The 16,444-nt window shown below is 33.5% G+C and overlaps 1 protein-coding gene and 1 long non-coding RNA gene across 5 annotated transcripts in view; one reads left to right on the forward strand and one right to left on the reverse strand.

Moving 5' to 3' along the window:
• Positions 1 to 16,444, reverse strand: part of LOC137487363 (uncharacterized) — a 64,226-nt gene that overhangs the window by 30,648 nt on the left and 17,134 nt on the right. The window lies entirely within an intron of this gene.
• Positions 1 to 16,444, forward strand: part of LOC795051 (neuroblast differentiation-associated protein AHNAK-like) — a 40,460-nt gene that overhangs the window by 12,403 nt on the left and 11,613 nt on the right. The window contains 6 exon segments of one of the 3 annotated variants that reach the window (NM_001327856.1): positions 4,230 to 4,332; positions 13,903 to 13,952; positions 14,035 to 14,133; positions 15,797 to 15,907; positions 15,986 to 16,139; positions 16,261 to 16,427. In NM_001327856.1, coding sequence (NP_001314785.1) covers positions 15,893 to 15,907; positions 15,986 to 16,139; positions 16,261 to 16,427 — 336 coding nt within the window. In that variant the 5' untranslated portion in view covers positions 4,230 to 4,332; positions 13,903 to 13,952; positions 14,035 to 14,133; positions 15,797 to 15,892. 3 annotated transcript variants of the gene reach the window in all.

The raw sequence follows: 16,444 nt of genomic DNA on the forward strand, positions 1-16,444 counted from the left end.
CCACAAGTGAACATGGAGAATAGCCTCTGAATGGCATTCTTCAAAATTAAATGATAGAATAATAGACTTTGCTCTACTGGCATGTGTGCGCTGTTATGTGCAAAGTTTATATATTTTTAAACTACAGTTCTGTCTGGTTCTTGATTCTGTTGGGCTGATAGCTGTGCGATATTCTGCAATATCCGAACTCTTGCATTACAGATCAATAAACTCACTACAGTTTGACAAATATTGCAGCTGTTGGACAACATAAAGTACTTTTAAGGCTTTTAAGCCTGGTTTATACTCTAAGCGAATGTGACGTCAGTGTTAGCGGAAGTTCTCTTTGGGTGCGTGCAACATGATTTCGGCTGGCGATGCGCACAGCTTTTTTATATTTATATTTTATACTTATGTTTTATACTTTTTTTTACAATTTATCTATCATTCTTGCGCTGTAGATGCTCTGTTTAACTGTTTTCTTGCTAGTGAAATGCTCAGTTTTACCACTTACACTTACTTTACGTTATGTAAATAGCAAATGCACCATGGCGCGACGCAACTGGCTCTTAAAGGGAATGGGAGATGAGACTCTAATTGGTTTATTCTCATTATTCTGTATTTTCCGTCCTTAAATTAACAAAAGTGGATTCTGAAACGCCCTAAATGCGTTTGCGCCCAGCGCTTTGTGCATGGATCGTCAAAATAGAGCCCTTTGTGTTTAAATATCTTGTTTACATATATCATTATGCCGTCAAACTGTTGTATAAATGCAATATCACACTCATAGCAGTGCGATATGGCTGTCATACTGCTACAAGTGTCATATTGCTCATATAACCACCTCAGAGGATATTGGGGTCTCAAGTCACTGGCATTGTAATTTTGGGGGCCGTAGGCTGAAATGTTTGGGAACCCCTGCTTTTGAGGTTGGACACAGGTTGGGTTAGGGTCAGGTTTGGTGGTATGTGTAGGTTTAAAATGTAACAGATGGTCAGTATAATTAAATGTAATTACAAAAATTAATTACAGATGTACTGTATATGCATGCAGGTATTTAGGCCATACTCACATTATGTAGTTGCCTCAAACCGGGCCAAAGCACACTTGTCCCCCCTCCAATATATCCTATATACAATATATTCACTTAGAATTTGCTAATTAATATTAAATAATAACACAAGTCAAAACAAAAGTTTCTAAAATTAGTAGTGACTGTTAACAAACACCAAAATAAAATCACCTAATCATAATCCTTTGTAAGCATAATATCATAAAATCATAAGTAAATATACAGTTGCATGCACTTTCTCTACAGTTATTTTACAGGATTTCCTATAATTATCATACATACTGTAAAATAGTTTGCCTTAAAACAGTTCTTATCACTTTCACAGCAGCACCCTTTGAGCAAATATTTGATTAGGGAGTAACTCTTATGAATTTAACACTGAATTCCTCTGACAATTTTCAAGTAGCACTTGTGTCCAGCTCAGTAAAAGGTACAGTTCACCCAAAAATTGTATTTCTGTAAATATTTATTCAACTTTCACTTATCACAAACTTGTTTGAGTTTCTTTTTTGTGTGTGTGTTTAACAAAATAAAGATATTTTGTAAAATGTCGGAAAGCGGTATCCATTGACTTTCATAATATTGTTTATTTTTTTCCCATGGATGTTAATTGTTACTGGTCTGTTTCCAACATTGTTCAAAATAAATTTAATAAACTTTTAAAGGATTGGAATCATGGGAAGAGGAATAAATAAACATTAAATAAGCCACTGATATGTTTGTGAGGATAAAATGAATTCCTAAATTTTATTCTGAGAGCAGTTGATGGTATGTTACCATACAACTCTCATGGTAAACATTTGGGCATTTTAGATGTTCAGGAAAACAACAATATAAATACTAAGCAGTTTAACTTAAAGAGGACAAAATGTCCCTGTAACCTCAAACATTTTGGGTGTAACTATAACTACTCTTGCTGGTGGATTTTTTCAGAACAGCATAGACAAAACCTGAATCACACACAAACACATGCTGTGTTTATATGAGTTTGACAACTTTGCAAGCTCCACATAGTAATTGTCTGAATAAAAACACAATTGAAACTGCATGTTCTATTAATTCTGCAGTCATATCCCACTGTACACTACCATCATAACTACTTCATCCAGCTCAATTTTAAACTAAACCAACACAGTCAATTTTTTTTATTTACAGATACCCAAAGTCACCCTTCACTTATTTTCTTAGAAACGAACAAACAAATGCACAAAAAACAACCAACCAACTAACCAACCAACCAATCAACCAACCAACCAACCAACCAACCAACCAGCTAAACTAACAAACCAACCAACCAACCAGCTAAACTAACAAACTAACTAACTTTAAACAAAAATACTAAAGTAGCAAACTAAGCACAAATGAATGAACAAACACTATAAATAACAAGCTAACTAACCAACAAACGAATAAACAAATGATCTAACTAAACGAATTAACTAACAAACTAAGGTAACAAACTAAGGAACAAACAAAAAATCTAAAAAACTAACAAACTAACTATGAACAAACAAAGAATTTAACTAACAAATGAAATAACTAATAAAGGAACAAACTAAATAAATAAATGTTTAAAAAACTAAATAAATAACTAAACAAAGTAAATCAATAAATAAACCAAACAAACTAAAAAAAAAACTAAACTAAACAATAAACTAAACTAATGAACTAACAAACTAAAGTAACAATCTAAGGAAAGAATGGACAAACAAACAAACAAAATAACTAACAAACTATCTAACAAAATAACAAAAAATTATCTAACTAACTAATAAAAGAACAAACTAAATAAATAAACAACTAAAGAACTAAAAATAACTAAAACTAAACAAACTAAGAAATAACAAATTAAATAAACTAGCAAACTAAACTAATAAACTAAACTAACAAATTAACGAAGAAACAAAGAAACAAATAATCCAACTGACGAATGACCGTATTAACAAACAAATGAATGAACAAAGGAACGATCTAACTAATGAACTAACTAACAAAAAACTACATAAATATCTAAATAGCTATATAAATAAATAAATAAATAAATAAATAAACTAATTAAAAAATAACAAACTAAATTAACTACTAAACTAAACTTACTAACAAACTAACAGAATAAACTAACACAATAAATTAATAAACTAAACAAACAAATTAACAATAAAACAAAGAAACAAACAATCTAACTGACGAATGACCGTATTAACAAACAAATGAATGAACAAAGGAATGATCTAACCAATGAACGAACTAACGAACAAACTAAATAAATAACTAAAGAACTATATAAATAAATAAACTAAACTAATTTAAAAAATAACAAACTAAACTAACTACCAAACTAATCTTGCCAACCAAACTAACAAAATATATGAACAAACTAAACTAATAAACTAAACTAACAAATTAACGAAGAAACAAAGAAAAAAACAATCTAACTGACGAATGACCGTATGAACAAACAAATGAATGAACGAAGGAATGATCTATCTAATGAACAAACTAACGAACAAACTAAATAACTAAAGAATTAAATGAAGAAATAAAAAATTAACTAATTAAAAAAAATACAAACTAAATAAACTAACAAACTAAACTAAACAAAGTAATCTAATAAACTAAACTAACAAACCAACTAAACAAACAAACAAACAAAATTAACTCATAAACTAAGCTATTTAACAAACAAACTAAATTAATTAACTAAACAAACCAAACTAACATTCTAAACTAACTAATTAACAAACAAAACTAAACCAATAAACAAAACAAACTAAACTAAAATTAGGTTACAGGTGTGTCATGTAACCTGTCAATCTGGGCATCAGCCTCCTGACACAATGACAGCTGCATGCCATAACTTTCACGGAAAAACCAGTCGACGTGGATTCTGCACCATACACTAATAATTACTGCCACAGCACAAATTTAATCTAAACAACCATAGTCAGCATTCCCTGGTCACAGAGGACAGATGAACATAAACACTTCTTTGCTTATAAAATCCCAAGACCTCTCTTCTTCATATTCCCATGATTGTATGCAAGCATTGTTGCACATTCTCATATTTGTTTTTCAGCACAATAGCATTAGCAAGAACCACAGCCCTAAAACCGGGTTGTGTCATATCTTTAGAGATCTATAAAAAGGGCAGGTCCCTTCATCTTTAGAACTAAAACTAATAGATACCCACAGGCAGTTCTGTCAATGCATGCTGTGCACTCGCTGTAATATTACCTGAAATACAGTGAAACACATATTTCTCCAAGCAAACCACAGATCAGGTAGGTGCCCACCAAAAATTGTTAAGCTTTAATGTTTAGCTGGAGAGAATGGTTGCATTAATATAATTCAAATGCATCAGGCATCGTGTTTTTGCCTATACTAGGCATTATAATAATTATCACTTATTTTACTTTCATTGTGCAATGAGAATTAAACTCCTTAAGGCTGTTTAGATGTGTGCACAGAATGTGTTTGCACTTCCACATCATGTAATATGATATTTAATATGTTGTAGAAGAAATAAATTGTGCAATAGTATATGTTATTGATATTGAAGCTTCTTTAACAGGTTTGAAACTGATTTAATGGAAACATATTTCTAAATGAGCCCGGGAATGAGTGCGTCATGGTTTGGTTTTGATTTATAACTCTTCAGTTAGCTGGATTTGGTTATTGACTATTTGACACGATCCAGGATCATTTTGTTCTTCAAAGCTGATCCGAGAGTTGTTGTCATTGCAACAGTTCTGGTAGCTCAAACCTGGTCGGGAGCAGGTTTAATTCATATAAACAGGATTAAATCGGGTCAGTTTAAGCAAAGATAATACTGAAAGCATGTGCTGAATTCTGATATTTTCTTACAGTAGTAGTTATATACACTTGGGAAAATAGTTAATATTTTTAAACTATACATATATTTCAGTTAAAATATATATACTAATAAAACTTATGCAATCTGCACCTGCCACCTGGTGGTGCAAAGAGAAAACTTGTTGATATTAACTTTTTAGATCGCTTTGGTACAATTTGTGTATAATAATAGAAACAATATGTGACTTTTTTTTTTAAAGCAATAATACATTTATGCAGTCATAAACATGTTTTGACAGATAGGACAGTGATTTGATGCTTTACAAAAGTTGCAGATGCCTTTACCAATATCAAAATGTTTTTGTAAACATCCAGTTATTCTTTACAGCGATAAAAAAATACTTCTATAATAAAGAAAATCCACTGTAAAACTAAATAAATTGCTCTTGACACACGAAAGGGCCAAGCATGCAGCCCACAACAAGGTGTAAAGTTATTGCATATCATATTTAACAAACTGTTCGTTTACTATGAATTTTATGTAATTTTGCTCACATGGATAACTGAATATTAATCAGATGATGTCATTACGCTGCTGTGCCGTCAGCCAATCGTTGCATTGCTAATCATGATTTCGAGGATCGATAGATCAGTCCCTCACAACACGCGCAGCGATCTCAGATCAGTTTATCAAGACATTTTAATCTGATCTGAGTTTGTTTGAAGAACCAAATTAGCCAGAGATCAGTTATCAAGATTAACAGATCCAGGATCTGCCAAATCGGACCCCAGGGGTCTGTTCTTCGTACGTGGATTACTCAGTTAGCTGGATTTGGATATTGACGATTTGACACGATCCAGGATCGTTTCGTTCTTCAAAGCTGATCCGAGAGTTGTTGTCATAGCAACAGTTCTGCTAGCTCAAACCTGATCGGAAGCAGGTTCAATTTATATAAACAGGATTAGATCGGGTCAGTTCAAGCAAAGATAATACAGAAAGTATGTACCGAATTCTGATATTTTCTTACAGTAGTAGTTATATACACTTGGGAAAATGGTACATATTTGTTAACTATATATAGAAAGTTATAGTCATTAATAAAATAAATAAATTTATACAAATTAATAAAACTTATGCAAGATGCACCCTCGAAATGAAAGTACAAAGACTGCCACCTGGTGGTGCAAAGAGAAAACTTATTGATATGAACTTTTTAGATCGCTTTAGTACAAATTGTGTATAATAGAAATGCAGAATATGTGACTTTTTTTCAAAGCAATAATACATTTATGCAGTCATGAACATGTTTTGATAGTTAATATGCCGGTTGATGCTTCACAAAAGTTGCAGACGCCTTTACCAATATGAAAACACTTTTGTAAACAACCAGTTATTCTTTACACCGATTAAAAAACGGCTACTACAATAAAGAAGATATTTTCTAAATGTAGAACTAAATACATTGATTTGCACTGAAATACATGATGAATACTCGACGTGAAAGTGTAAAGCCTGCAGCTCACAACAAATGTGAAAGGTGTCATATTTAACAAGCCGTTTACTGCTAATTTGATGTAATTTTGCTCACATGGATAATTGAATATTAATCAGATGATGTCATTATGCTGCTGTGTCGTCAGCCAATCGTTGCATTGCTGATCATGATTTCGAGGATCGATAGATCTGTCCTTCACAACACACACAGCGATCTCAGATCAGTTCATCCAGACATTCTAATCTGATTCACGAACTTGTTTGAAGAACCAAATTAGCGAGAGATCAGTTATCAAGATTAACAGATCCAGGATCTGCCAAATAATCTTAGATCATTTAAGCGAGGTACGAAGAACGGACCCCAGGGCTGCACGATATTGGAAAAAACAAACAATATTTTCAATTAGTGCGATATATAATGTGATACAAATGTAATTTCACCTGATGACTTGAATAGCTTGTAAAAAATTCGTAGTTTTGGATCAGTTGGTATGATTCTAAAACAACATTTAAAAAAATGACAAGCAAAGTTAAGTACAACAGACAAAAAATTATTAGACAGACAATTATTGATTACTTTCTGGGGAGTCAAAGAGTATTCAGAAGCAGAAATGAAATAATCACTGTATCATTCATTCATTTTCTTTTCGGCTAAGTCCCTTTATTAATCTGGTGTCGCCACAGCAGAATGAAACACCAACTTATTCAGCACTCCATTTTATTGTAACTGTGATGTTTATAATTCCAACTACATTGCAGATGCCTGCGATGTGACTATTGCAGACTTGCACATTGCGATATCGACGGAGAAACGATATATTGCGCAGCCCTAACACACACACACAAACACAACTAAAGATTATTAGCTTTCCTGTAAATTTTCTAAATCTTTTCCAAATAATTTCCCCAGTCATGGTAAATGGACACAATTTAAAACATAAGATGTTTAACAACTAATTTCTAAAAAATTTATTAAGTCTCTGTTATTGTCTAGATATTTTGCAAGATACTAATATTCAGCTTAAAGTGCAATTTAAAGGCTTAATGGGATAGTTCACCTGGAAATTAAGATTCTGTCATTGTTTATTCGCCCCTTGACTTGTTGCAAAGCAAGTTTTTTCTTTATTCCTGTTGAACACAAAGGAAGATATTTTTAAAAAATGTTGGAAACCTATAACCATTGACTTCTGTAGAATTAGTTTATCTTATGGATGTCAGTGGTTACAGATTTCCAAGATTCTTCAACATATCTTCAGAAATTAAATTTTTGGATGAACTACGCTTTTGACTAGAAACACTAGGAAAGTTAGATTAATTAAGCAAAAATTAAATAAATAAAAATTATATGTGTCACCCAATTGGTCCCAGCACAGGTTCAAAATAATTTCTAAAGCAATACATGAAATGCAATATTTAATATATTTTAGTTTATGCACTACTTCTGTAATTTTTTTTTTTTTTACTGGATTTGCACTGTAAATCCTAAAAACAAGTGACAAGTGATTTTGGTACTTTGGTATGCTTATCCTGTTTTTTTTTTTTTTTTTTTTTTTTTTTTTTTTTTTTTTTAATATTAAGCATTTTTCTAAGGAAGCTGGAATTATTTTAGCCTGGAAGCTTTTAGGGAAAAAAAAATACTGAAGGTGCTGGTAATGATTTGTTTAGGCCTGTTTGCAGTGTTGGTTTTGGGGAGATACTAAAATGTTTTATTGTAGCTCTAAAAAACATCTTGAGCCTGTTTAGCTACAACGGCAGCCAGAAAAGGAATCTTGTTGAAACTTGCTGATCTGCACTATAACATCAAAACCACAGATTTGCTACTCCTCTATTAGTTTATCGTGCAGTAACTGATACATACATCCCCAATCTATGCTCTTTTATACACACATTCAGTGTGCTACAGGTTTCCTAAGCCACTGCCAATATCATTGCAAATAACAGTATATAATACATGTAAATAAATGGGATGCTGTGTTAATTTGGGCTTCTCATTTCTTGGGATTAAAGCAAAAAAAAAAGATTGATTGAATTTTTTTCCCTCAAGCAAAACCCATAACATACCATACCTGTCACACACCCAGTTTAAACATTTATTTTTCTTCTTTTCCACAGGGCTGGTGAATTTAACAATCCGAATTAAATTTTAACAAACACAATATTGATGTCAATATTCTGTTAGGGTGCCAAAATTTTTGCACCTGTCTGTTTTTTAATTATTATTATTTAAATTGCATTGCATCTGTTGATTAAATAAATGTTATGTCAGAACTGAAATGCTGCTTTTTCCATAGGGTACACAATATATTCAAATGAAATAGTTTTTTAAAGGGCAGCAAACTATGACCTGCAATTATGAATATTATCATGGGGTGCCCAAACCTTTGCATAAAAAAATAATAATAATAACTCATTTATTTTATCTTTGCCATGATGACAGATATTTTTCAAGACACTTCTATACAGGCTTAAGTGACATTTAAAGGCTTAACTAGGTTAATTAGGTCAACTAGGCAGGTTAGGGTAATTAGTCAAATTATTGTATAATGATGGTTTGTTCTGTAGACTATCGAAAAAAAAATTTACTTAATAATTTTAACATTAAAATGGGTTTTAAAAAATTAAAAACTGCTTTTATTCTAGCTAAAATAAAACAAACAAGACTTTATCCATAAGAAAAGCATATTAGACATACTGTGAAAATTTCCTTGCTCTGTTTAACATAAAAAAATTTCAAAGGGGGTTTAAAAATTCAGATTGCAACTGTGTATATATATATATATATATATATATATATATATATATATAGAGCTGTCAAAATTAGTGCATTAACGGATGAGATTAATTTAAAATATTAAAAAAATTAAAAACATTAAAAAAAATTACGCAATTAACGCAGTTGCGTTTTTTTTTTTATTTCCTCTTGTGGTCGACTTGTGGTAAACATGCAAAGAAATATGGATGAAACCAAGCAAGCACTTTTTGAAGGCGAGTTTCACTTAATTTAGGGTGTTTCATTTTTAATCTGTCGACTTTTGCTTTAATGGAATTTCATAGCGCATGGCGAACAGAAGGAAAAAACCTTCCCATTCCGTGACTCTGTGGTCCTTTAAAGTACTCAAAAATCGCTGCTTACATGGTAGACTCTTAATTAGAGTATTATCTTTACCATATTCAAATCAGAGTATTGGTGTCCATGTAAATGAAGTGCCAGATGAAGTCGCGAGCTGTCAAAGACAGTTTATTCCACATTATGGGTATGCTGTTTACATGAAGAAATCTGTGTTAGTTAAACAAAAATTCGAATAAACAATTATATTTTGACTTTAATTAGTTTTTGTCTTGCACTTACATAAATTTTCCATTTGAATAGCCAAAATTACAAGTTTCAGTCTTTTAAATGTGATTAATCCCGATTAATTTTCAAAAAAAGTGTGATTAATCACTTAATTTATATATATATATATATATATATATATATATATATATATATATATATATATATATATATATATATATATATATATATAATTAGCTGTGACTATTATGAATTTCAAGACAGTAAAAGCACGAGAGATGATGCTTTATACATTGAAGACTACTGAGTGATATTTTACATTTGATCTTTCAAGTTCTGCTTTTGAATACTGTACGACTCCTCAGAAATCCAGAAAAAGTTACCTATTGGTATACTTGCTCTACTGTATTTTTCTATGCTTGTAATTTGTTTATTGTACTGTATGCACTGAACTACAGAACCATCCTGATCAATCAAAAATTATGAATTTTGTAACAAATACAGCTATTCAATTCACATGTGAAAATTGTATTTATATTGCGAAATATAATAAAGAAAAAAAATTGCAATATTCCCTTTTTCCGCCAATATCGTTCAACCCTAATAAATAATTTTATTAATTTAAAACAATTAAGTTGTCCCGAAAAATCTCAAAAAAAATTTTTTTTCAGCACATTTTGCATAAGTAGTTTGAACAAGCAGCAAAAAATTAATATTTGAGTGCAGCAACATGATTTTAAAAATGTAGGTCTGGATCAAAGTAATCACATGGAGAAGAAGCAGTGCTGTTTTATTATACTAAATACATATTAGGGTTTCTTTTACAATGCTGCTCTGAGCAGTATATACAACATATTGAAGCGTCTTTGACATTTCTCTGTTTCAATAAATCCAAATCGGAAATCGAGGAAGTGTGACAGCATCAGTAGATGGAAGCACAGAACACAAGCATTGTCACTAGTTAAAATAGCTAATTTCTCTGAATTCTAAGCATTTAATATATTGTAAATACTTATGTCAGCAAAACATATAACACTGTTCTAATGATTTTTGAACATGTTAATGAAAAAACATATATATTGTGCCTTTAATTGTGGACTACACTTGTGCAATATTGTTTTTCCCTTTTAAGATTTAGGGCGTGTCATGAAACTTGCAAATGTTGGCATAAGCCTATTGACATGATAGATTAATGACATCGATTTTTCTCAAAATAGCATTGAGCTGGATCATTGACAGCATTTAACCTCAACAAAGACCTGCGAAGTAGAGCAGTCTACTCGCTTTAATAAATCTTTATTGTGTATTATTGTTTTTTATTTACGTTTTTTTTTTAGCTGTAAATGCTTTCACCATGTTCTTACAAATTCACCATGGTGAAATCTCAAGTTTAGATTTTATGATGTTTAAAAATTGTAAATATATAGGATCAACATGCAAATGCTATGTAGTTTCTACCCACATTTGGGTCAAATATGAATAAAGCCAAGCTTAAATATGTAAAGTTAAATTTTATTCAGTCATTTTCTTTTCGGCTTAGTCCCTTTATTAATCTGGGGTTGCCACAGTGGAATGAACCGCCATCTTATCCAGCTTATGTTTTGAGCTGCAGATGCCCTTCCAGCTGCAATCCATCTCCGGGAAACATCCATACACACTTATTCACACACATACACTACGGACAACTTAGCTTACCCAATTCACCTGTACCTCATATCTTTGGGCTATGGGAGAATCCGGAGCACCCAGAGTGCAGGGAGAACATGCAAACTTCACACAGAAACCCCAACTAATCCAGCCGAGGCTCGAACCAGCAACCTTCTTGCTGTGAAGCAACAACACAACCTACTGCACCACCGCGTCGCCCAAAGTTAAATTTACTTTACATAAAAAATTTTAACCAGTTGTGTATATTCAGATTTAACCCAAATTTGGGTTGAATTTAACCAAGTGTACTACTTTTTGGAGAGCAGTGTTCATGTGCTACATGCTGTAGCATACATAAACACAAATCAATGTGCTTCACTGCTATTCTTGATGCCTGGATAAGTGCTTACAGGAAAGTGCATGTTAATGGACAGGGCAGAAGGAGGCTCATGGTAAATGTGCACAGCATGCACCTATGATCCTTTTATTTTAAGTGCATTATGTTATGAGAAAATAGAAATGAATTCTTCTCAGAAGGAAGAAGGTAATAAAAGTATTATTGTTACTGGTATTCACAGTATTTAAGCTAAGGAAATGCATAAGAGAATAATTTATTCATGCCATGAAGCTACTTTTACTTTATTACCCTGCAGTTATTGCGGAATTTATACAATTATTTTTCTAATGATACCACGATTGAAGATATTTATAAACATATTAGTTTCACTGTTCTCTTTTGGATCTATCGAAGCACAAGTTTTCATGTTGGTTGTTCTGCTGGCTGTGTAAGTCTACCCCTTCAGATCAATACAGTGCTTCACTTTACAGGAAGCAACAGAAGCAGGTAGACTGTTTGGATCCCGTGGGAACATGTGCCGGGAAATATTGCACACATAAATCTTGTCTATGGCTCTGCCATCTTTTGTAGACACTGAAGTTTTGCTCAAACAAAATGGATCCCTCACTGACTCTACAATTAATTAAAAAAAATCAAAACAGCTAATAAATTTTGTATATATGGCACTGATAACCACCAGATTTGTATGCCATGTGCACAAAAACATACACTTTTAAAAATAAAATAAAAATAGTTTTTTTTAGAAGGGGGCAGCACTGGTGGCTCAGTGGTTTACTCCCACCTCACTGCAAGAAGGTCACTGATTCAAATCCCAGCTGTGCCAGTTGGCATTTCTGTGTGGAGTTTTTATGTTCTCCCCATGTTGGCGTGGGTGTCCTCCGGGTGCTCCGGTTTCCCCCACAGTCCAAAGACTTATGCCACAGGTGAATTGGATAAACTAAATTGTCCATATTGTATGAGTGTGTGTGAATGACTGTGTATGGGTGTTTCCTAATACTGGGTTGCAGCTTGAAGGGCATCCGCTTTGTAAAACATATGCTGGAATAGTGGCAACCTCTGAAATAGAGACTAAGCCGGGGTTTTTAAGAACCTTTTTTTTTGTTTGGTAAACATCTTTTCACTGATTTGTTCTTAAAATAATACTTTTTCTTTGTCCTATATGGAAATCTAATATAAGGCCATACAATATATGATAGGGATGTAACGATATCAGAATTTCACGTTACGATAATACCTCGGTATGAATGGCACGGTACGGTATTTGTTGAATAATTTACAGGAAAAACAATGAAATCTAATGAATTTTTCGAGTCTAATGAAAAGACTCGAAAAAAGTGCCAAAAGTGTTTATTTACCTTAGCACTGAACATATCAATGACATACAAATCAGCCATCTATCTGTAAACAGGAACTTCAATTTTTCAGTTTTAATAACAAAAAACTATTAAACCATATAAAAAAAATAAAGTTTCAATTTAGTATTGTTGAAAACTCATCACATTCAACATTTAATCACTCACTCACTTAGATAGAGATGGGTTTTAAGGAAAATTATCATATAACTATAATCTGGTAAAAGCTGGGATCTCTGGGCATGTCCCCTGCAACAGAAAAAAAAACCCTCTCAAGAGGTTGGGACAGAGAGATATGATTTAGCCAAGGTTGACAGCAGTGAGTAACGTTCTGCATTGTCTTCCCACCACTTGAGAGGACAAGCCATGAGTCTAACAAGCCATGATCTAACAAGTGTGCTGTGTTCTGCAGTCCCCATGACTGTTTTTAGTCGTATTCCCTGACTTATATTTCACCACAGTCTGGCAGTGCCTGCAGACTGTTTTTTTCTTAGTCTGTCACCTTTTCTCCTTTTTCGTATCTTTTTAAAAAGAAACTGAAATGCTTCCACACATCCGATTTAAAACCCGCTTTAGGTTCAATCATTTCCAGCTCTTTTTCTTCCACACTACTAGCAACACACTTCATTTCCGCATTACTGGATCTGTAGTGACAACAGACCGCAAAGGATGATGGCCACGCCTAGGCTAATGGGAATTGTAGTTCCCGCTACCTCCCGTTCGCTTCATTCGCTTAAGCAAACTTTTCTCAGAAATATAGTTTTATTGAGTCATGCGCCTACAGTAATATTGAAAAATAATTACTATTGCGGTATGACGGTATTTACAATATTGTTACATCCCTAGTATATGTACATTATAGTTTATTCTGATATTTTTTCATGACAACAGGTGAAGGGCGAAGGCTGAAGGCGCCAGAACAAGACACTGATGATGATTTAGTGAGTACAACCCATTTAGCAACTATACATTTAAATTAGTTGATTATTTAAATATCTTTGATTGGTATCTGTGATGTATTAGGTATGTGAGGAGCCGGAGGTTTTACAGGGGGAAAGACCTCGTCCACAGGGTTCTTCTCCTGTTGAGGAATTCCCAACCACAGAAAAATACGCAAAACCGGTAAGTGCTACTGTACATTACACAACACTAATAATAAGAAGTTAAGCAATATATTCTAGGGATGCTCCGATTAGGATTTTTGCAGCAGATACAGAGTACCAATTCCTTATCATAGTGATTGGCCAATATTGAGTATTCTGATGCTTCAAGCTTTATAATGCGTAAAACACATTTCCCCTCTAAGTAAGATAAGATCTCACATCACCTAAGAGAATAAATAAAGGATGTTGCCAACTATTTTCAATGAAAAGATGCTAAGCTGTAAGTCGCTAAAAGTTGCTAGAATACATCATCTGTCAATTTTCATATTACTGACGTCATCCGGTTCTACTGTTTCTGTTTGTTTAACAGCCTATGGTTAATAAAGGGGTATTTATATTTGCACTACGCTATATGTCAGCATGCCAATTTAACTAAATTTATTGCAGTTTGAATACAGTAAATCAATATAGATGTGTAGTTATTATGCAGTAATATACTCAGACGTAATATACTCGATGAGGCAATCTGTGATTGTGAACAAGAAAAGAATAAACGGTCAAATTACATTTTTAAAATTAAGGAGAAGCAGACCGGTTTGACTGTACAATGAAAATACCTCACACTGCCGGTGGTGCTAAATCATTTGCCGTCGGTACGCAGAGGAGTGATCTGCTTCCAGGCTGCAGGTGGGTGAGAGTGCTGTACGAGGACTGACTGGACCACCTGTAAAGCCTGGTTTATACTTCTGCGTCAAGTGACCGGCGTAACCCACGGCGCATGCAACGCCCGTAGCTGTGCATTTATACTTCTGCGCGCTGTCTCTGTTAGTCTGCATTAACACTTCTGAAACACTAGTTGGCAGTGAGGTGTAAATGTTTCTCTGTGTCGAGCTTCTTCGCTGTTGTTTTGCTTTTCCTGAACACTTCCTGGATGTACAAGTGGCTCAAACTCGCTCATTTTGAGGCTGCAACCGGCGGAATTTAGTAAAGAAATGTCATGGTCAGAAAGAGTTTTACAGAAAAAATACAAAAAAAAAGATTGACAATGCAATTTAGAAACATTGCAAATGATGGCAGGAGAATTCATCAAGTCTCACTGAAGAAAAGTTTGGAGTGCATATTTGATGCATAAGAAGTTAAAATGCACACCTTTAAATACATTGCTTCTTTCATAAGAGGAAATAGGAAGGCCATTTAAACTACTGTCTATTGAAATAAGTATATTACAAAAGTTATATTATCAAATATTCAAGTTAACATTAGTCACAAAAGCTCAAAACCCTGGTTATAAATGATTGCAACGAAGAGACCATCACTTGCATGAAGCATGCCAATAAACTGTATGAACAGAGGCCGCACTACATCTGTATATATTTTATTTAGCTGCTGTGATGCTAGCGCAGTGATCACTCATGCCCCCTCACATCATCTACCTCCTCACATGTTGTAGCACTGCTGATGTATAATATACAGGTGCGCACGTGCTTCTTTCTTTGCTTGTAAACTTGTAACCAAACACCTGCGATTGGTAAATGTGATCAGCCAGATCAGCGAGAACCGGTCGAGTCATTAAATGTAATTATCGGCTTATAGTGATCTCCGGCCAAACGATTGGAGCATCCCTAGTATATTAATTTTTGGAATTTAGTGCATGTGTACTACTAAACATTTTTTTTTGCCAGGCTGAAGGTGAGTTCTATGATTCACCAGCTAAGAGTTCCAAAAAAGGCAAAAAAATTGGTTTCGGCTCACTGTTTGACAAGCGTTCCTCAGTCAAGATGAATCAAACAGAGGTCAGACATACCTAAAATTGAAATGTGAATAATAAAAATGAAAGACACATTTCTAAATGATCTTTCATTCTGTTTTAGGACTTGCCAAGTGATCAGTCAGAAGTGATAGTGAAGACTGTAAAGGAAGTCTGTGCTGAGGGTTTAGTAGTAAGTGGAGGAGGACAAGACGGCATCTTCATCAAAGAAGTAAAACCTGAGTCACCTGCCTCAAAGCATCTAAACGCAAAAGAAGGTGAGATGTGACAAACATAATAGCACATTATGGATCAGTCCTGAAGCTAGAATACAGCTAAACTTTCCTCCATCTTGCATCATTTGCATCCTCATTTGTGTCCTTCCATCTGGCCTTTCAGGTGATCAGATACTTAGTGCTACAGTATACTTTGATAATGTGTCATATGAAGACGCCCTCCAGATTCTTGAGCATGCTCAGCCATATAAAGTGGCATTCTGCCTAAAACGCAAACCACCTCCAAGAACCCAGGAAGCTGCTGAGACAATGAGGCCAGATATAACCATTGTAATTATCATACTGTC

Source organism: Danio rerio, chromosome 13, assembly GCF_049306965.1.
Source record: "Danio rerio strain Tuebingen ecotype United States chromosome 13, GRCz12tu, whole genome shotgun sequence".
Lineage (NCBI taxonomy): Eukaryota > Metazoa > Chordata > Actinopteri > Cypriniformes > Danionidae > Danio > Danio rerio.